Genomic DNA, 22,402 nt, shown 5'->3' with positions numbered 1-22,402 from the left:
AATTTGCAAAGAAATGAAACAATAATATGTAGACTAGGAAGTTAAGCCTTGCACAAACAGTGCTTCCAAAAGATGCTCTTCGTTACCTGGATCAATTAGGGAAAAAGCAAACTACACTTTTTCCATTTTTTAATTACACTAGGACTAAATACCCTAAACAAATAATTTCGCCTATTAAAAAGGCTTTCTATAGCTTTCAGAGATTCAATCACAATGGAACTTCGAAAACTTTAAAAACTGGATAATTCCCTAAAAAATACCAAAGTAAACTTGATACGTACAAAATAACATATGTATAATTTATTACATTAAGTATTTTAGGATATGACGAGCGTAGGTTTTTAAATATTAAAAACCCTTTCCTGTACATAAAACTCACTTACAATAACAAAAAAACTTCAAACGAGAGTCGTCGACGCATGTAGTATGCGGACCATAATAGTCCAGCCTACTTATATCACCAGCCGTAAGATCACTTTTTGCAATATCACCCTGAAACCAAATGGTGGTCTCGAAAATTGCTTTGGGTTTCGTTTTTAATATCACCAAAGCATACGAGGCATTCCTAAAGGTTGCTTTCGGAGTTAACCTGGTGGATACCTCCTCCACCTTATATTTGGCACACTTGTTAGCCCCCAGTCTCGTATAGTTAGCGATACGTTTATTAATAATATCCAGGAAAAAATTGGCTACTTTCACTTTGGCACGGTTATCCAGTTTGGTGGCCACAAAACCTGAACAGGTGCACCAGTGACGTGTTATTCCAGCCTCCTCGCAAGAGCGTTCTTCTGGCACTTTCTCGAATAATGACAAACAGTTTGGACAAGCATCACTGGATTTCATGGTGTAATTTAGTCCTGATAAGACGAGGATATGCTGCAGAGTCATGTGTACGTCATATGGAACCGTTAGTCTGTTTTGATTGTTTTTGAAGTTCGTAAGTTCTCTCGGAAATCTGTCTTTAAACCATGGTGGGAACGAGAAATAGATGAACGGCAATCGTTCTTCCAACCAACCGGTTTCGGTGCTTCTTATACCACCAAAGCGCATTCCGTGATCGCTTATGAAGATTATGATGGAATTGTTGGTGACCCCGGAGGTTTCTAAGTCCACCAGGAAGGATTTAAGTTTGTCGTCCATCATGGATGGCGTGCTGATGTCATTATGACTAAAAACAATACAATTATTATTAAAGAGTAATGTATACCTTGGAATTCTACCTAAAAGTGTTCATCCAAAAGAACCCAAAGTGGGGATGCTCCTTGAAGGTGATCGCGAAGTCTTTTGCTGCATTTAGGATTCTTTCACCAGCAGTTTCTGGCCCGGTGCAGTACGCCATTGAACTCACTGTTACTTTGCTGAGTTTTTCTGAGGCCATGATGTATGGCCGGAAGTAATAGTCTGCCGGTGGGTTAAAAAAACCTGGAAACGGTAACAGTTAAGGGATTTAAGAAAGTATTGGCAAATTATTTTTTTGTAAATTATTGATATGGCTTTGTTAGACAATATTCATCTGTTGAAATACTGAGGATAATTTTTAGTTATAGTTCAAATCATTGTCAATTATATAAAATTGATTTAATGATTCTACCTTCATTCCTTCAAGGGTTATCAATTACATGCAACAAAGATCTAATGACGTGGAGCAAAATTCAAATGGCCATAGCTCCTAAACGGTTAATCCTATTTAAAATAAGTAAAAATATGCTTATAGGCAGTCGCTGTTACTTTAACTTTGCTTATGACATCTATAACCATACGTCAAATACCCAAAAAAATATAGGCAATTTTCATATAGTAACCTTTTTAAAGGGGATAACTCTAGTAATAGATCAAATATGTTCAACGCTATTAGATTTAGAGCAATATTAATTGCAATTTTTCAAGTTCAGACCTTTGTAAATGAAATAAAGTTAATTTGATGATTTTGTTTTTATTACGCCAACCAGATAGTCGAATCTTCCTGCAATAAGGACCTAATCACGTGAAGCAAAATTCAAATGGCTATATCTCCTAAACCGTTATTCCTATTTTCAAAACGTAAAAAGAATCTTGTTGACACTAACTCTTACTTTAAGTTTGCTTATAATACCCTTTACCATAAGTCAATTTCCCAGGAAGATATAGACAATTTTGATGTCATCGGTTCTTTGAAGGGGGAAATTCTGCTAAAACTTAATTTATTTTCAGTAATATTTGGTTTGGAGCATTGATTATCAAAAACTTGTAATAACGGATCTTTGGCAATCGAATTAAGTTGATCCGATGGTTATGGCTTTATCATGTCAAGAATTATCAAGCAAATATTCCAAGCTTGATGCAGCAAGGATGCAATTACGTGAAGCAAAATTCACATGACCATGTCTTATAAACCATCAATCCTATTTAAAAAGGGTAAGAAGATTATTTTAGGTAAAAACTGTTAGTTTAACTTTACTTATGACTGCTATTACCATAAGTTAACTACCCAAGAAGATATGCACAATTCTCGTGTCGTCTTTGAAGGTGATAATTCTACAAAAAGATACAATATCTCTAGTGATATTGCGTCTAAAAGCATTAAGAATTCAAAATTTGTAAGAACAGATTACTATCAATTAAATAAATTGATTTTATGATTTTGCTTTTGTTACGTCAAAAGATATCACCCAGATACTCGGAGCTTGATTCAACAAGGACCCAATAACGTGAAACAAAATTCAAATAGCCATATCTTCTAAACCGTAAATCTGATTTAAAAAGAGGAAAAAGATTCTTGTGCGAAATCACTGTTGCTTTAACTTCGCTTATTATAGCCATTACCATAAGTCAACTTTCCAAGAAGATATAGGGAATTTCCATGACGTCGGTTCTTTAATGACGGCAATTATGATAAAACCTAATTTATATCCAGTAATATTTTGGTAAGGGTACTGATAATTATAAATTTTTAAGGGCAAATCATTTTCAATCAAATTATGTTGATTTGATGGTGGCTTGGTCAAGTCAAAAATTATCAATCAAATACTGCAAACTTGATGCAACAAGGATCTAATGACGTAAAGCAAAATACAAATGGCAATAACTTTTAAACCAGTAATCCTATTTAAAAAAAGTATAATGATTCTTATAGGTTCTTATACTATTACTTTAACTTTGCTTATAATAGCTATCATCATAGATCAACGTTCCAACATATGGGCAATTTCCCTATTGTAGCTACTTTAAAGAGTATAATTATAATAAAAGATCAAATAGCTCCAGTAATACTGAATTTATGGCATTGATAATTATAATATGATACAAACAGATCAATATCAATTTATTAATTACATGAAAAGTTATCAAAAAAATACTCTGAGCTTAATGCAACAAGACCTCCTAAACCGTTAATGATATTCAAACAATATAAAGAGATTCTTGTAAGTAATTCCTTAAACTTGAACCTTGCTTTTTTTATCTAAAGCCATAAGGCAACTTCCAAAGAATACATAGGGAATTTCTATGTCTTAGCTTCTCTGAAGGAGTCTATTCTACTAAAAGATCTAATATCTGTAGTCATCTTGAGGTTAGAGTATTAATAATTACAAGGTTATAGAAACAGATCGTTGTCAATTAATCGACGTTAATTTTGTGATTTTGCCTTCATTACAGCAAGATATATTAACCAGATACTCGGAACTTGAACACCAAGGTTCTAATGACGTAAAGCAGAATTTAAATGATCATAACTCTTAAACCTAAATAATATTTTCTAGATATCATGACCGATTTAGGAGATTTTATAAGACAATCACTGATGCTTCAATTTTCCTAATAACTTTTATGTTGGTAGATTAACTACGAAAAAAGTTATACAATACCACTTTAACAACAAAAGTCACATTTGTTAAAGGAATTCATTAAAGGATTAAAACTACTAAGTCTAAGAAACTTTTTAAACTGCCAAAGAAGATTCTGTTTCTCTTGACATACCTTTTTTGTTATAATTGAATGTGCTTATATATACTTCATCCTCGGCATAAGCAGTCACATATCCCAAATTCCTGAAATCGTACCACAAAAGCGGACATTTATCCAGAAGTCCTATTGATCGCGGATTGCACGTTGAATAGGCGGTCGTTTGATTAAAACCTAAGATTGAAATATTATAATAGCTCGTAAATGTGTTATAGTTAAACGATTACTAACCAGTTAATATTGCCATTAAATTAGGGAAAGTGTTGTCATCCATTTTATTATAGCCGTTCATCGGGATCCAGCCATGGTCTTCGACGTATTTATGGGTGTTTGGTAGGGCTCTTATAAAGTTTAACCTCGAAATGCTGTCAATTCCAATAAATAGTACACTCAAAGGTTTATTGGTGCTATTGTCAAAATTTTCAAGTTTCTTCTGGACGTTTTTCGTAACCGTTACGGACGCGTGGACGTTTTCGTATATTTTTACTTTTGTGCCTTTTTGGGTGCATTTTATTAGAATTGCGTCTCCGGTTATTGTGACGTTAGAGGTGAATTCCTTGCACGGTGTTATTCTGGAAGAGAAATAGGAATAAGTACAAGGAATTTTCACATTAAATATGACCTTTGATTATGGGCAAAAAAGTATTCTTAAAAGCATAATATATGTTCTATGATGATTCAGTAATAGTTTACGCAAAGAAATTTGGATCATTTAAAACTTTCCAGGATATCACCATTGGGTTTAAATTGATTTAGTTTGTTCAGTTTCTAACTCACACACCACTTTTCTGCCCTTAAAATCATCATCAAGAATCTCTTTAATTTCGTTTAAGAGCAAATGAAAATATTTTCAGTCATTTTTAGGTTATGTCCAATTATGTATGTTTATTAATGCGAATTTTAATATTGCAATATTTTTTTTTATTAATATAGAGGCTCTTGGACCTTTAAAATAAAATCTGTCTCTAATTTAAACAAAAATTGAGGCACAAGAATCTTTCGTATATGAAATAAATGAGAAAAAATATTTTTTTTAATAGCTAAAAACCCTTCAACTAAAATTGCCTTAACCATGCAAATCTTTAACCCAGGATAATATTTTTACTTTATATTAAAGTAGAGGAACAAAAGTGTAGCTAGATCTGCCTAGTGGGTGAGCCAAAACTTTTAGGGAAAGAAAAGTATAGTATATTTATTACGAAGCAATAATTTTATATTTTATTAATAAGTTTCTTTGCCTTTAATAGCTTAACCTGTATAGGACTTTCCCTACATAGAAAATAAAACAATTTTCCTTTCTTATATTTTAAGCATTTTTCTTTTTGGGTTCAACTCATGGAACGAAAACAAGACTTTCTAATGGGCAGTAAATGTTAATTTGCCTTTTTGGAAACCTTTTTAACTACCTGGAAGGCAACTTAGTTTTTTCCAATGATGGAAAGAAAAAAAGGAGTTCCACTACATGAAAAAATTTATTTTTCTTCATTTAATTTCAAGTAGTTAATATTTTTCTTCTTAGCTTCAACTGCCTGGAAGAATCAATGGACTTTACAATGGTTCAGAATTTGCCTTCTAGTAAAGTGCACTATTTAGTAATTATTATAATATTATTTATTGACTTTTTTGAGACCTAGGATCTTTTATCAAATCCATCAATAGCAAAAGAGCTTTGTGTATTGTCATATGAAAACTCTCAATTTTAGTAATTTTATTACTCAGTAACCTGATATAGGACTTTAAAAAAATTAATTAAGGAATTTGGGTACACACTTTCTTATCAGTATGTCTTTTGCGTTTTAAGATACAAGCATAAGAAATACGAAAAAAAAATCAATAAGCTAAAGAAATGTGCATCATATTCACTCAAGTTATGCATTAAAACATATTAAACTAAGTAGGAGTGCATGTTCAAAGGTCAGCAAAGAAAAACTTGGTGGATTTTTCAAAATTTGCTGCAGAGGGCATTTTTATTAGTCGAAATATTCTAAGCTTCATTTATACAATACAGCTAAATTGTATACAGGTCATCCTGAAAATTTAAAACGGGTTGAGGGTTTTAATATTGAGTTGTCACGAATAACTTAAAATTTTCAATTTTAAGGCAGATTCATAACGCTTAATGTGTTAAAAGGTGATAGCCAAGGTAAGCGACTCAATTTTTGGCATAATTTTAGATATTACAGCGAAGTTGTGCCAAATGTGCCAAACTTCAGGATTTTTACTCCATTTTTCACTTCAAAAACGTTAAAAATGCCAAGGACAAAATTCCCAATGTCTCAGGATCCTTGCCTTTATTCCTAGAATAAATTAATAAAAACAATATTTTTAAAATCAAAATCATAAGAGATAAAACGAATAGATTTCTAATATTTTGAGATTTCTTACTTAGTTTCTGCGACAAAATTTTCAAAATTCAAAGGTTTCAATCTCAATTCTCTAAACAAAAATGCCAAATATTCCATGGACCAAATTCATTACATTTTAGGTTTCATGCCTGCATACCTAAGACAAGATTCCCAAAACTCCTAGTACAAGAGGGAAAACACTATCTTCGAAAAGATTTTCAATAATTTAGAATTTGTTTTGAATTTCAGAGACAAAATTGCAATTTTCATCCGAAATCCCTGAACAAAAATTTCAAATATGCCAGGAATAAAATTTTCAACATTGCAACGTTCTTGCCTTAATTGCTGGTTCAAAATTTCTAAGATTCCAAATATAAGAGGCAAAACTTCAATCTGCGAAAGGATTCCCAATATTTTTTAAGCAATTAATAAAACTAACAATATTTATAATTTATTCCAGGCAGTTCATTAATTTCTGTCATTTTTTTGCAGTTTTGGAGTTTTTTTCAGGCAATTAAAAAAAATCATTTTCCAGGCAATTAAAGTAATTTTTTGTTTCTTCCAGGCAGTTGTTTGGTTAGCTGGTATTTTTTCTCCTTCGTTACTTCCTTCCTTTCTCACTTCTTTACCCAATTAGTTTTTACAATATTTTTTTGACACTACGTAATTTTTTAGGCATTCTCAGGCAAATAAAGTAATTTTTCAAATAATTAATTGCAATTAAATCATTTGTTAAGATTCTTGCAAGTGGTTCAACTATTTTTATCAACTTTTAGCTTTAACATTTTTAAGGGTATCTATTGGTTTAGTTTTTCTCAGCATTATTTAAAGAGCATACACTGCCCTGTAATTTGATATACATTACAACTGAGAACAAAGCTAATAATATTTTATGAGGGACTGAGGAACTAGGGGTACGTAGTGATTCAGTTTTTCACGTTATACTGAAAAACTATGCATTTTCAGAAAAAAAACTTTCAACTAAAACTCCCTTAACCATGGAAATCCTTAATACATGATAATGTTTTTACCTTCAAATCCATTCTCAGGAACGCTTCTATATTAAAGTAAAAAAACAAAAGTGTAGCTAGATCTGGCTAGTGGGTGGGCCAAAACTTTTAGGGAAAGAAAAGTATAGTATATTTAAGATGAAAAAATTATTTTATTTTTTATTCGGACCTTCACTAACTTTTCGTTGCCTTTAAAAGCTCAACCTGTATACGACTTTCACTACATAGAAAATTTAGCAATTTTCCTTTCATATCTTTTAAGCAGTTTTTTTCTTGGGTTCAACTACATGGAACAAAAACAAGTGATAATCAATAATGCATTTTTGGAAACGTGGAAGAGAACTTAGTTTTTTCCAAGTATGGAAAGAAAAGAAGGAGTTCCACTACATGAAAAATTATTTTTTTTTTATTAACTTTCAAATATTTAACATTTTTCTTTATTAACTGCTTCAACTGCCTGGAAGAATCAATAGACTTTACAGTGGTTATACTCAAAAACTATGCATTTTCAGAAAAAAAACTTATGAAATACTTTTTGAAGGAAATTTAATCTTCTTTCAGTTGGTATACATTAAAACCTTTAACGCTTTTTATAATCAAGAAACAAAGCAAATGACATCTTCACGCAAAAAGTCTAGGGGTTGGAGATTAACATTAAATACATTTTATTGTGATTTAAAATTCGCAGTAATATTTTAAATGAGTCCTAAGTTATGACCAAAAATGTTCAGCAAAGACCAAAAATTGTAATAATTTTAATCTCAAAACTACACATTTGATGGTTCTTTGCTTTAAGCACCGTTATCATAATACTGTGGGATATTCTATTAAGAATCTTCTCTTATTATATGATTAATTTATTATAAAGATATGGGAATATTGAGAAGTACTTTCTACCCTTGTGAAAATACCTGTGTCCAATAACATAAAAAAAATAGGCAACTAATTTTACAACTTATAGGAGTTTAGTTCACTTACTTGATATTATTATCAGGACTCTTACCAGTGGGAATTCTGTGTACATCTGAATAACAGCAGCTAATGTTAAATTTAGTATATCGGGGAATTAATTCGGTTTTTATATGAACGGTGGCGATATTGTCTTTCTTTGTCACATACGTTAACAATTCGTGTTTTGTGCAGGATTTATATTTGCGCTTGGAAAAATATTTTTTGGCATCGTTACTGAACGGATCGTAGTTGATTATTCGACATTTCGAACTGTACACTAAGTATTTGTTTCGTTCTTCGTCTAAAACATTAAACTGAAATTAAAATTAAATTTTCTTGATAGATTGGTGAATGTGCCCCCATACCGTCTGACGTAAAATTATTATTGTCAATGGACGTAAAATTTTGTCCAGCCACCACAGAGTTTAAGAACACCTGGTATTTAAGGACTTTGGCGTAATCGTAATAAGAAACGGTCAAAATGATACTTCCAACGATGAACATAACGAAAAACAGCTTTTTCCATGGCCCTGTGAAAGCCGATTCATACATAGTCACACCTGAAACAAATAAAATCGTGTAAATTTTCACAATTTGGTACTAATTGGTGGTATTATGTTAGCAATATTGATTATAGGTGAAAATCTAGTATTAAATAATGTCTTTTAGGAGGATTTCAAGGAACTTTTGCAAGCTTTTAGTTATTAGGGTCCAACAATGAAAAATAAAAGAAAATATTCAAAATTGTTTTTTCAAAAAATTTTGCACAGGTTCAGAGTGGATTGTTCATCATAATATTGATGAGCAGTGGGATTTTAAGGCACCTAAAGCATTCAGTTTCTAAGGTTCAACAATGTCCAACATAATCCGGAATCTTTACAGAAATCAAGAGTCTCTATTTCCGACTTTTATCAGCAGGGAGAAAACATTTTTTAGACATAAAGTTAGGGACGCATTTGGACATTCCACTATACGATTCGGCACCCGTCTTTATTCTGATTGGTTGACACCATACTATAAACTAGCGATGATTAGGTATTGCGGAATGTTTGGGTGGTCCTGAAATCCATAGTGGAATGTCACGTAATAACTTACCCGAATCTTTAAGTATAATGTTAGAGTAGGGTAGAATATTGATATTTTTTATATGTCTTCTATACACCGCCTATACAACTGTTTTATTATATTTGTCATATGAACGGCGTATTTCTTTACAAATAAATATTTTTTGATCATCCTGTAGCGCCATATAAAAGTCGCAGTAGGTGTTTTATATACGGAGTAATACAAAAAAGTGACCTTTTAAAGATACAAAAAATTTAATTTTCAACTGTTTAAAATTCAAAAAACAATTAAACCAAATGGAAATTTCAATTTTTTGAAAATTTACAGCTACTGTTACACCTACTAACTCCCATTTATCAAGGTTTAAATTTTAAACTCTGGACAATTAAAAAAAAATCAACAGTTAACTAACAACAACGAAATTCTGTTTTAAGGCAAGGAAACAGAAGAAAGAATAATAAATTTATTTAATTCGCATAGATAAAATTCCGTTAACAAATACTTATGCTGCCTTAGATTATTAATAAATCCATTTTACGCTCATTTTTATGCAATTTTAGAGTCATGCTTTTTACCTTAAACTTACGTTAATATATTTACAATTAAAAAACCTAAAAATATCAGACCTAATCAATCAAATATATACATTTACGGCAATGTCATTTTAGGCTCCTTCTACCTCAATATTATGAGTAAGATATCGAACGTTGAGATTAAATTAAAAATTGGTTAGTGAAATATATAAAAATCGACGAAACGTGTACTTAAAATCTAATTAAATTTTTGGTCACTGACCCAAAATTACTTTAAAATTACATTAAAGTAAGCTAATATTACATCTCTATATTTTCTAGGATTAATGTTGTGTGTGTAATCTAGGTTTAACGATATAAAGAGAATACATTCATCACGTAGAAGTACGTACTGGTTATTTTTTAGCATTTTTTGATATGTATTACAACTAGGAACAAGGCTAGTGATATTTTTATGTAAAAGAACTAGGGGCACGTAGTGGTCCAGTTTTACCCGATTTACTCAAAAGCTATGCATTTTTAGAAAAAAACTCATATTACACTTTTTAAAGGGAATTTAATTTCCTTTTATTTTATATGCATTACAACCCTCAATTATTTTTTATACTCGAAAAATAAGGCAAATGACTTATTTATGCAAAAAGTCTACGGGTATCTATTGGCTTAGTTATTCCTACTTTTCTCGAAAAATATTAAATTTCTAAGAAAACTTATCGAACATTCTTCAAATAGAAATCAAAGAACTAGGGGTACGTATAGGTTCTGATTTTTCTAGTTTTCTCAAAAACTAGGTAATTTCCGAAAAAAAAAACTCACAAGATATTTTTTAAAGAGAATTCGTTGCCCTGTAATTTAACATGCAATACAATTAGAAATAAAGTTAATAATATTTCGTGACTATTTTTTTAATATTAATGGCTTTAAATGACCATTAACGACGATAAATGTTGTTTCAAGTTTTGTAGATTTTTAGTCACCGACCCAAAATGACCATAAAATTACGTTAAAATAACCTGAAATTACAGCATTATTTTATCTAGATTTAGGATTAAAAATATTTAGTTATGAGTTATCAGAAATTCACTTTAAAGTATTTAAAGTTAAAAAAATTAAAAAAGACCAAAAAAATTATATTTATGGCAATACATACATAGAAACATGATTTTAAGGTTTTTTAAAGTTTTTCATCTTAGAACGACCAAACATTACCATAACGTATAAAAAATATTTAATAACATTCTCAGTAACATTAGAAAAAACAATATTAAAATGAATATAATGACCAAGAATTACCAAGCAGTAAGGTTAAAAATTACATAGATATTAATAGTCATTAAACCAAAATAGACATAAAACTACGTTAAAGTAAACTAATATTAAATCAACACATTACTTAAGATTAATTTTAAATACTTTTAATTGTGATTATAATGTAATTTTAAGGTTAAGTTGAACATATTCACCACAAATTCACGGTTAATTTAATAAACAATATGTACCAAAAAAAGTAATTTTAACAAATATATTGACCAAAATGTGACGCTGGAAGTTGAAGAATAGGGAATATAAAAGACATATGGTAAAAAATAGTTGCAATATTTGATTAATGACTTAAGATGATCAAAAAATTACGTTAAAATAACGTGGAAGGATGCTATTATCGCATGAAATTAAGGTATCTTAATTTATCAACTAAAAATACTAGAAAAACGCTTTTCATAAAGTAGCCAACTGACAAACAACAATAAGAAAAAAACCACATAAAATGACTTAAATCTCTCCAAGTTCTGGATGTAGCACATGCATTTTCAGAAAAAAATTATAAGACACCTTTTTCAAGGGGAATTTAATTTTCTTTCCTTTAATAAGCATTTCAACCCTCAATACTTTTTTATACTCAAGAAACACAACAAATAACAACTTAATGCAAAAAGTCTATAAGGTAAGGTATATATTGGTTCAGTTTTCCCTACTTTTTTCAAAAAATATGCAGTTTCCAAGAGGAACTCATTAGACAATTTTTAAAGAGAATTTAATTTCCTGTAATTTGATATGCATTACATTTAGGAGCAAAGTTAATATTTTTATGCAAAAAGCTAGGGGTACGTAATGGTCGAATTTTTTCCAAATTACTAAAAAACTGTACCATATCAGAAAAAAATCATAATAAACTTTTTCAAGGGAACTTAATTTCCTTTCATTTAGTATGTATTATAACTTTATGCAAAAAACCTTTCAAAGAAACAACGTGATAGGACATCATTATTGTACCATAATTTTACAAGTAAAATTGTCTATAAAAATACAAGAAAACGCTTACCATAACGCAACAACCAACCAACAAACAACAACAACAACAATAACAAAGAAAACACATAAAATGACTAAAACCCCCCTAACTCATCCTCATTGTTCCTACTCCGGGGTTCCGGGCAAATTATACTAATGAGCGAATCCGCAATCATCTTTAAATTTAATTAATTTTGTTTTTCTATCATATTCGCGTGATCACCGCGTCCTTGATTAGCTCACGACCACGTAATCCGCATTATGTTCGGCTAAAAACAAAAACAAAAAACTGAATTGTGGGTTAAGGGTGAACTTTGTTAGCGAAAAGTTTCTGAAATGTGAACGGTGGAAACTTTGCGCGTTTGCCAGGTGTTAAGGGTCGTGTTTCCTATATTAGGATTTCCTATATTAGGAAACTGCGTCTTGAGATCATTAAGTTTTCATTATTGGGTTGTATGTATCGTTTAGACATAAATCGATTTTTTTGGTATTTTATTACGAGGTTATTTTGATTGAAAATCAGTACAGGGCTATTTACTAATGGTATCATTAATATCCATAAAGTCTTTCAAGTAATTTTTAATTTAAATAAAATGTAAAAAAAACTTTTATTGATGATTAATTTTTGATTAAATGTATATAGAAATCCGGCTCGAAGGACCAAGTATTTGTAAAATTAGGGCAGAATTTGTAGTTTAATCAATTAAATTATTAAAACTTTTCTGTAAATTTATAATCCTAATTTATTAATCAACTTTGAATATAGACTTGAAGGACCAGATGGGCAAAATATTCATACAAATTGAAGAAATTGTTTAATATTAAATTTGCTTAAGCAAACCACTGTATACTATATACACCATACACTATACTATATATTTTACACTTAAGTTCGAAGTAATTTTCAATGCATGAGTTGTTACAATAATTTTAAGCTTCATATACTTACTTCAAAATTCAAAGGTAATAAAGTTACACGAAAGAATATTCCATGAAAAAGTTATTCTTATTAATGTATATATCTGGCTCGAAGGACCAACAATCTACGAAGCAATGAGCCCTATTAAAAATAAGAAAAACACACATTTCCAAACTAATTTAATGAAATAAGTATACCTCAAGCATATGATGATTTTTTCATTAATTTATAGTGTAAATAGAAACGTAACTGAACAATTTATATAAAACTTTGTTGTTACAAAGCCGACATTTCTTATTGCCAATTATTTACATTTAAAGAACAGAAAACCAGTTGGAAGGACCAAATATATGAACAAATAAATTCTAAAACCCAAATATAAAAATTATTAATTTATTATTTACAATTTATTTAAGCCCAACACGTTATTAAAATAAGTCCATAATTTATCTTATTTAGATTTAAATGAAAGAAAACCGGTTCGAAGAACCGGCACAACCACTCATGCCCAATTAACCTTCCTAATCACTTTGATCCCTTAATTTTCCACTTTAAACCCCCTAAGAAACTCCTCAGTTTGGCAACCGGGTGAAAAAGATAGAGAACATCGCACCCCTCTAGGGGATAAACGTGAAACATCAATAAAGGGATTCTGCGCGTAGATTTGCCGGCTTGATATAGCTAATGCCTTGATTATAATTAGAAATGAAATTGCGTATTTAATACAGGGTGCACTATATTATAAACAGAATAAGCATACTTACTTTTTTTATTGTTCATTCACAAATAAAATCCATTTTTCTGACTTCATATTAAGATATTAATAGATTTTTTAAAATTAGATGTTTGACTAATCTATTCGAGTCAACTGTTGGCTACTATATGCTTATTATATAATAATTTCATTGCAAATAAAAACCTCCAATAATCTATACGCTTAATGTATGTATGTATTTACCCGCATTTGTATGCATTAACCAGCTGGTTAAATTGCACTGTTTTTATTACTTTATTACCTATCGACAAATACAATCACATAATGGTCACACAATAGTTGCATTTTAAGACATGTATAAAGAAGTTAATGATTGGTACTATTAATGATGAAACTGTGCTATAAATGTAGGATCAAATAGATGTTTTTACGATTTTTAGTCAATTATGCAGATTGGCTGGAAATGATTTTCAGTTTTTAGCTTCGTCCAGATAAATATTTCTTGTTTTCAAGAATTATTTATTATTTTATCCGTATTGATGTGGATGAATGAACTGATAAATAGAGGATTATTTAATATATATTAGGAGAAATCAATCAAGAATGGTAATCTACAATAAGTAATTTTGTATATTTTTATCTACACCTTAATTCATTAAAAGATTATTAATTTAAATGATTAGACGGTTCAATGGTCCAAAAAGTTACAAGTAAAAAAAAATCGGCTAGAAGGATCAGCCTGTAACACAGAATAAGCAAGTAGTAAAGAACCTAAAATAATTAAAGAGAACTAGGGGTATGTTGGTTAATTTTTTCCCGATTTACCAATAAACTGTGCACTTTTAGAAACAAACTCATAAGACACTTTTGAAGATATTTAACTTTCTTTTAATTGATAATAGGCAAATTACATCTTTATGCAGAAAGTCTAGAGATATCTGTTAGTTAAGTTTTTCTCAGTTTTCTCAAAAAATATACAATTTCTAATATAAATAAATTGAATATTTTTTAGTAAAGAGAATTCAGTTTCCTATAATTTGGTATGCATTACAACGAGGAACAGAGCTAATAATATTTTTATGCAACAGAACTATAGGTATGTATTGATAAAGTTTTTTCCAGGTGATGAATTTTTCCAGACAAAAACTCATAAGACACTCTTTGAAGGAAAGTTATTTTTCGTTTAATTTATATAAATTACAATGCTTGGAGAATTATTTCTTTTTCCAGGTTTCTAAATATTTTAGTAAAAAAAATATTTTCCCCCAGAAGTTCAATTTTTTTTCCACTTTTCCAATACTTTTTTTTAAATTCCAAGGTACATGAATTAAAAAAATAATTTCCAGACAGTTCCAGTTTGTTAGATTTAAATTCCATGACTACTTTTTGCATAGGTTTTTATCAAAAATCGTAAAAATATGATGAACAAAGGGATTCTATAAGAGTTTTTTAATTAATTTGAAAACACAGACAATTATTTAGGTTTCTATAAAAATTTATGTAATAGTTGAATAAATTAAATAAAAGAAACCTACAGCCTAAACATAATTTAAGAGTATACAAAATTCGGCTCGAAGGACGAAAAGTATTAATCCAAAAACACAAAATGGGCGATTTTTATAAGCATAAATTTTTATGTTATTAAGACTTTTTCTGGGATATTTATTATTAAAAATTTATATGTTAACACAAAAACCGGCTCAAAGTACCACATATGTAAAATCGATCTTTATAGGGCTAAAAAGATAACTTAGGTGATCATTTTTTTTTCGTAAGTTTCGTAAGTTATAAGTTTTTAAAACAATTTTGCTACAATTAATAAAAAAAAATAAAAATTTTTAAATATACAGATTTGTCAGAACACTTTTTTCTTTGGTTAAATACAGTAGTAATAATAAATAGTTAGTAGTAATAAATTAAATAGTAATTTGCGTATTTATTTAAAATAAAAACAGATGTCAGCTTAGGTGTCTCTAAGAAATTCTATGATATCTAGATCAAACAAAACAAGAATAAACCTAATTTAAGGATATACAAAAATCCGACTCGAAGGATCAAACATATAGAAATTTCTGAATTTTCTCTAAATGTGCTAAGAAAAAAAATTGTAATTTACAAAAGCATATGTGATTGGGTTATTAAGGCAAATTTCTAATCTCACTTACAGAACTGAGCCGTGCCGGGGGTGCAAGAGGTGCGCCGCACCCGGGCGGCGCTCATTTGGGGCGGCAAAATATCCGAAAAATAAAATAAAAAAGCGCCAAATAATGAAAAAAAAAATATGAATAACAAAAATTTAAAACTTATAATTAAGGCGCCAACAGAATACAATGTTTACTGAAACCGAGCATTGTTCCTCGAATCGTTGCTATAATAATAATAATCTATATAGATAAATAAATAGGTACCAGGACCAGGTAATAAAAACAATAGAGCACCGCAATTATGATGGGTTCAGCCAGGGCGCCGCCGGTGCTTATAAGGGCGGCGCGGCGTAATTAAAAGAGCCGCGTAAAGTACCACCAATAGTAATTCCTCGAAATTTATTTCTTGCGGAATTTCAATACTTTTGGGTACTAAATAATATGTATTTTGGAGCTGCAGAAATAAGCGGGGGTGTAATGTTTAGAAATTCCCACCCTTTTGTTTTTAATTTATTTTAATTTGCGAGTTTTAAAGCAACTTGTCGATTAGTGTTTATTTTTAATACATTTTATATAAAAATTGTGTTGTAAACGGTAAGTTTAAAATATTTTATTAATATCTTCTAAATATTTAGAACTTCATGCCTTAAGCGATTTTTCATTGAAAAAATTAATGTCTGATTTTTGTGCCAATTCTAAAAAAAATATTTATTGATTTAGATTGCTGATGGTCGAAAGAGGCTTTCTGGTTCCCAATACCGAAAAAGGAAGCTAGAAAAGGAGGAAGATAACAGGCGGTTAGCAGGTTTGTTAAAAAAGTTTTTTGCGTCATCAACGAACCCACAACCGGCACAACCTCAACCTTTAACAAGCCAAAGACCGGATGTTCATGTTCAACCTTTGACGTCAACTGAAGCCGATGCTGATTTAGAAGAACCAAATGAGGGAGATCAACAACCATCAGGAGATGAACTGAAACAAGATGATCACTCCACGAATACGCCAGCAAATACGCAAACTAAGAACATTGAAGCTATTCAGGTAAATGAAGAACGATTTAAAGATCCAGCATATTGGCCCGAAATATTAACGGATAATATTAGATTATTGATTTTAGGAATAGGACCTGTTCAAATTAAAAATATTAATTATCCCATTAATAATTTAAATAGATGTTTTAGCGCTGCTTACTTTGAAAAAAAATTAACTAACAATGAAAAAGTTACTAGAACCTGGCTTATTTACTCAAAATCTAAAGATTCAGTGTACTGTTTTCCTTGTAAATTATTTAAAGTTTCTGATAATAGTTTTAATGAGGGGAATGGCTATAGTGACTGGCGACATTTATCTCGGACTTTAGAAAGACACGAAACCAGTAAGGGGCATTTTGAAAATGTTAGGAAATAGCTTGAACTAAAAAAATCAATAGAAAAAGGTTTAACTGTGGACTCTATCAATCAAAATTTATTTCAAATGGAAATAAAAAGATGGACTTCGATTTTAGAGAGAATAATATCTGTCATCCAGTTTTTAGCTAGACAAAATTTAGCTTTTAGGGGTAATAGTCAAAAAATATTTCTGATAAGGGTAACGGTAATTTTCTGAAATTTATTGAGACGATTGCAAAATTGGATTCTGTAATGGCCGAACATATTGATAGAGTCCAAAAAGATGAGAAAAAAATGCCGCATTATTTGGGAGATAAGATACAAAATGAATTGATTTTTTTAATAGGAGAAAAAGTAAAAAAGTGTATTGTTGAATGTTTAAAATTATGCAAATATTTCTCAATCATTCTTGACTGTACACCTGACGTTAGTCACCAAGAACAGATTACCATTATTGTTAGATTCGTTTTTATTGATGATTGTTCTAAAAATATAGAAATTCGAGAACATTTTTTAGGATTTTGTAAAGTTACAAACACTACTGGTCAGGGGTTAACAGATTTTTTATTAAATTATTTAAAAGAACTGGATATTGAGATTGCCGATATGAGAGGTCAGGGCTATGACAACGGAGCAAACATGAAAGGCAAGCACAATGGCCTACAAAAAAAAACTAAATATTAATCCTAGAGCCTTTTTTGTACCTTGTGCCGCCCATAGTTTAAATTTAGTAGTTAATGATGCAGCAAAAAGCTCTCTAGAAGTAACTAATTTTTTTAGCATTATTCAAGAAATATATGTCTTTTTTTCGGCCTTAACTTACTTTGCTGAATGCTCCCTTAAAAGAGCTGCCCAGGCTAACACTAAAAAGCCCTTATCGGATACCCGCTGGGAAAGCCGTATTGCGGCAATAAAAACTCTTAGATTTGAGTTAGAAAAAGTGTATGATGCTCTGTTTACGCTTTTTAATGATGAAAGCAGAGATAATGAAACAAATAATATTGCAATGTCACTAATAAATAAAATAAAATCATTCAAATTTATTTGGTCGTTAGTTATTTGGTACAACATTTTGGCAAAAATTAATATAGTAAGCAAAACACTGCAAAAGTCTAATGTTATTTTACCAGAAGCTGTACAGATGCTAGAAGAAATCAAATTATTTTTGACACAAATGAGATCGGAAAACGGGTTTTTAGACGGAAGAAGTAGACGCCGAAATTTCTTTTCCAGCCATTCACTCAATAAGACCAAGGAAAAAAAACGTTTTTTGATTATGCACACGGAGGATGAGCCAATCCAATCTCCAGAAATTAATTTTAGAGTAAATTTTTTTTTAATATTCTCGATATTTCAACCTCAAAATTGGATAAAAGATTTCACGATTTACAAAAACATATTGAATTATTTAGTTTTTTTAAACAATTTGAAAGCATTTTCCAAACCCGAAATAATGACTTATTGTAAGAATTTAGAAGCTAAATAAACTAACCCTGAAACAAAAAATATGGACATAAATGGATTGGGCCTCTATAATGAAATCGACATATTATCAATTTACATTAATGATAGAAATATTTTCTCGGCCAAAGAAATATTAATATATATGGTTGTTAACGATTTGAAAGGCATATTTCAATATTTCTTCGTAGCTTTAAGAATATTTTTAACAATGCCAGTCACTGTAGCTCATGGGGAACGCTCATTTTCCAAACTAAAATTAATAAAAAACTACTTAAGATCCACAATGACCCAATCAAGACTATCAAATTTATCAATAATAAGTATTGAGGAAGTCATTGTTTCTAATTTAGATGTTACCGACCTAATTAGGAAATTTGCATATAAAAAGGCAAGAAAAGTAAATGTTAGCATTTAAACCAGGGTTCTAATTACTTTTTTTTAATTTCTTTAAATTAGTATGTAAGTAAAATATATTTTCTTTAGGTGTTTATATCGATGTAATTACATATTAATATAGAAATACTTATATAAGTAAATAATATATGTTTTTATGTATATTTTTTGTATAGATAATATTGATATATTGATTAATATATGTGTGTTTGGAATATAATTCAATATGATTTTTTTATTACACCTTTTTTTTTAAACGTTGTACTTTGGTAAGAGCATTTTTTAAAACACTTTTTATAAAAATCACTGCAGAAGGGGCGGCAAAATTAGCTCGTGCACCCGGGCGGCAAATACCCTAGGCTCGGCCCTGCTCACTTAACTAAGACCTATAATTTGAATTAATACATATTAACAAATATTGACATGCAAACACAAAATACGGCTCAAAGGACCAACTAAGTGCGCATATTTTATAAATATCTGCGAATGAAATAAAAAAAAAATTTGAATGATGACAGGGTGCCGCGAACTAGATAAATTATTTTATATTTGGCACTATTATCAAATTTTGGTTATCAAGTTAGAGATACACAGGAATATGATGACTCATAACTAATGAACTTTACAGAGTTATTATGCCTAAGTGCTGAAAGGAAAGATTCCCTTTGAAAGCAAAAAATCAACTCGAAGAACCAAATTTTTGATGCGAAAAAATTTAGTTTTTATAGGAATCTTAGACTTTCTTAACAAAATATGTAATAATTTATTTTTACACTAATAAAAATGCAATAAAATTATTATTTTTCATTTTCTTTGAAAGAAAATATGAGTTCTTGAGAGTTTAAAAAAAAAGAGTCGACGTAAATTTAATAGGAAAATAATAGAAATTAGGTAATCTTTTATAGTAATTAAGGTACCAAGGATTCTATCGGAGTTTTTTAATTAATTTAGATGTGTATAGAAATTGATAGAAATTTCAACAACAAAACTTTAAATAAAATAACAGAAGGTTAAACCTAAACCTTAGATTCAGATATACCAACATGCTACTCGAAGGACCAAAAATATGAAAGTATTTCCTAAATATCTCTTGATGTATTAGAAAGAAAATCCAAATAAAAGACGATTTTTATAAGCAATGACGTTGAGGTTATTAAGCTGTCACAGTTATTGTTAAAAATTTGCATGTAAACACAAAATGCTGCTCAAAGGACCAAATATGGAAAACATGCGTTTAATGAAAGATAAATTATTAAGGTTTTTCTATATAAAAACTAATTTTTGCTCTTAATAAAATAGGCACAAAATTATAATTTTCTTTCGCTTTTGAAAATTAAAAAACCCGCTCAAAAGACCAAATAAATCAATGTTTTTCAATGTCTACAAAATAGACATAGAGTATTTGTTAATAATTTTTTTTTGGTTAAATACAGTTTCTAGAACAATTTGAGTATTTATTTCATATGAAAATATATAGCAGTTTATGTGTCTATAAGCATTTCTATAATATTTAGATTAACTAAAACACGAATAAACCTAATAATTTAAGGACATACAGAAATCCGATTTAACGAACTAGATATATGGAAGTATTTGGGGTTTTAATACTTTTGCTAAATTTAACATTAAGGCAAATTTCTACTCTAATTTAATTACACCCCTTTAATTTAATTTCAATTTAAATCTATTGGCAAATAAATTTCGCAAATTTCTCACAAATATTTGTAAAAGAATTAAGAAAAAAATTAAGTAAATCTTACAATGATAATAGTCTTCCCGAAATAGATAATTAATTTCATATTTGACAGTGTTCCAGGACATTAGTAAAATTGGCAACGTCTTTTAGTGTCGTTCTAGTATCTAACCAAATTATATGAGCTGATTTTAAAACGTTGACAGTATTTTATTTTATTTAATTTCTCCCACGAGTAGTTGATAAGACTGAACGAAACTTCCGCAAACTTTATCAGTTATGTTTAGAAATTTGAAAAAATTCTCGTAATAATCTCATGATTAAAATTACTATAATAAAACCGCAAAAAAAAACAAATTTGATTGGGATTTAATAACAATCATAAGAAACAATTATTAATAAAAATAATTTCCATACCTGTAAGACACATAATTATACCCTATCCGTCTGCCACAAAACAATTACACTTATAATTCATTCAACCAACCAATTTCTACTTAATTTTCCGGGAAAAAAAACAATTGTGCCACATAAACGTGAACAACCAGAAACAAACAACAATAATCCACGATGTTTATAACGCAGATGCAGGCCGTGTGATGGCTATTATTATTTATAAAATTATCAGCAATTGACGCCTACTATTGCAGTTTTTCTTTAACATTCCTTATTACAAATCGTTATTTGAAACTATTATTTTAGTTAAATGTAAAGAATCGGATGTGAGATCAGAAGTGAACGATGTTGTGTTAAAAGAAGAAGGAAATATTGGTGGTTTTAATGTTTACTAGAGTCAGATTTTAGTAAAAAAAAAAAGATTTGGTAGTAAAATATATTAAGTTAAAGAAGTGCAACAATGCACATTTATTATCAAGTTACCTAGATGATGATCAACCATTTCATCTATAGAAGATTAAACTGTATCTTAGGCATCAGAGTCTCTTAAGAAATCTTTTGTGAATTGACACAGCCCTTGGACACATTAAATTTAATACTTTATTGGATAACAAAATATATGAAGAAAAGAAAGAAGGAACTGAAGGGATCAAGATGAATAAACAATTGGCAGAGAAAGAAGATCTAAGGGGTGCTACAGTGGTTCAAAATTTTCCGTTAAAGAAACAAAAAACGGATAACAAGAAGATGATGCTAATATTCAAATGCATGAAAAAAGTATCAGAATAAAAAAAAAGAATATAAATAAGCACTAACCTTCTGTACAATCATTACGAATTAATGTGTATCTATCGGCACAAAACTTTGCTCTCATTTTAATAAAACTTTAACGAACAATTTTCTTATTTCACTTTCACTATAATTTTCTTACGGAATTCCGTGCACCAATTTTAAATTGCATCGAGCGGTATCATAAGGCAACCCGTAGCTGTCAGCCAGTCAGTCGTTCATTTTATACCCGATTGCGTTCGGTTTATGTTTTTTCGGGATTCTCGGTCAAATCAGATAAGAATTTTATTTGCAAAAAAAAAATCACACACATACATAGATTATACTAATTTTGACACAATAAGCCACACTTTTCATTACCTAGTAATA

At 29.7% G+C, this 22,402-nt stretch overlaps 1 protein-coding gene across 4 annotated transcripts; it reads right to left on the bottom strand.

The window, feature by feature from the left end:
• Positions 1 to 115: 115 nt before the first annotated feature.
• On the bottom strand, positions 116 to 22,249 carry LOC126742257 (uncharacterized). Of its 4 annotated transcripts, none has more exons than XM_050448885.1 (7): positions 22,061 to 22,249; positions 8,611 to 8,805; positions 8,273 to 8,546; positions 4,171 to 4,511; positions 3,955 to 4,113; positions 1,221 to 1,422; positions 116 to 1,168 (listed from the first exon to the last, which is right to left on the bottom strand). In XM_050448885.1, the coding sequence occupies exons 1-7, from the start codon at positions 22,116 to 22,118 to the stop codon at positions 376 to 378; spliced, it is 2,022 nt and encodes a 673-aa protein (XP_050304842.1). In that variant the 5' UTR covers positions 22,119 to 22,249; the 3' UTR covers positions 116 to 375. The 4 variants fall into 4 exon arrangements, with proteins under 4 accessions (XP_050304842.1, XP_050304844.1, XP_050304843.1 ...); XM_050448887.1 differs by lacking the exon at positions 22,061 to 22,249 and adding an exon at positions 21,266 to 21,424; XM_050448886.1 differs by lacking the exon at positions 22,061 to 22,249 and adding an exon at positions 13,816 to 13,948.
• Between the last annotated feature and the right edge of the window lie 153 nt (positions 22,250 to 22,402).

This window comes from Anthonomus grandis, chromosome 11 (assembly GCF_022605725.1).
Source record: "Anthonomus grandis grandis chromosome 11, icAntGran1.3, whole genome shotgun sequence".
Taxonomy (NCBI): Eukaryota; Metazoa; Arthropoda; class Insecta; order Coleoptera; family Curculionidae; genus Anthonomus; species Anthonomus grandis.
The sequence above is the reverse complement of the archived record's forward strand: the minus strand, read 5'-3'. Positions and strand labels throughout refer to the sequence as shown.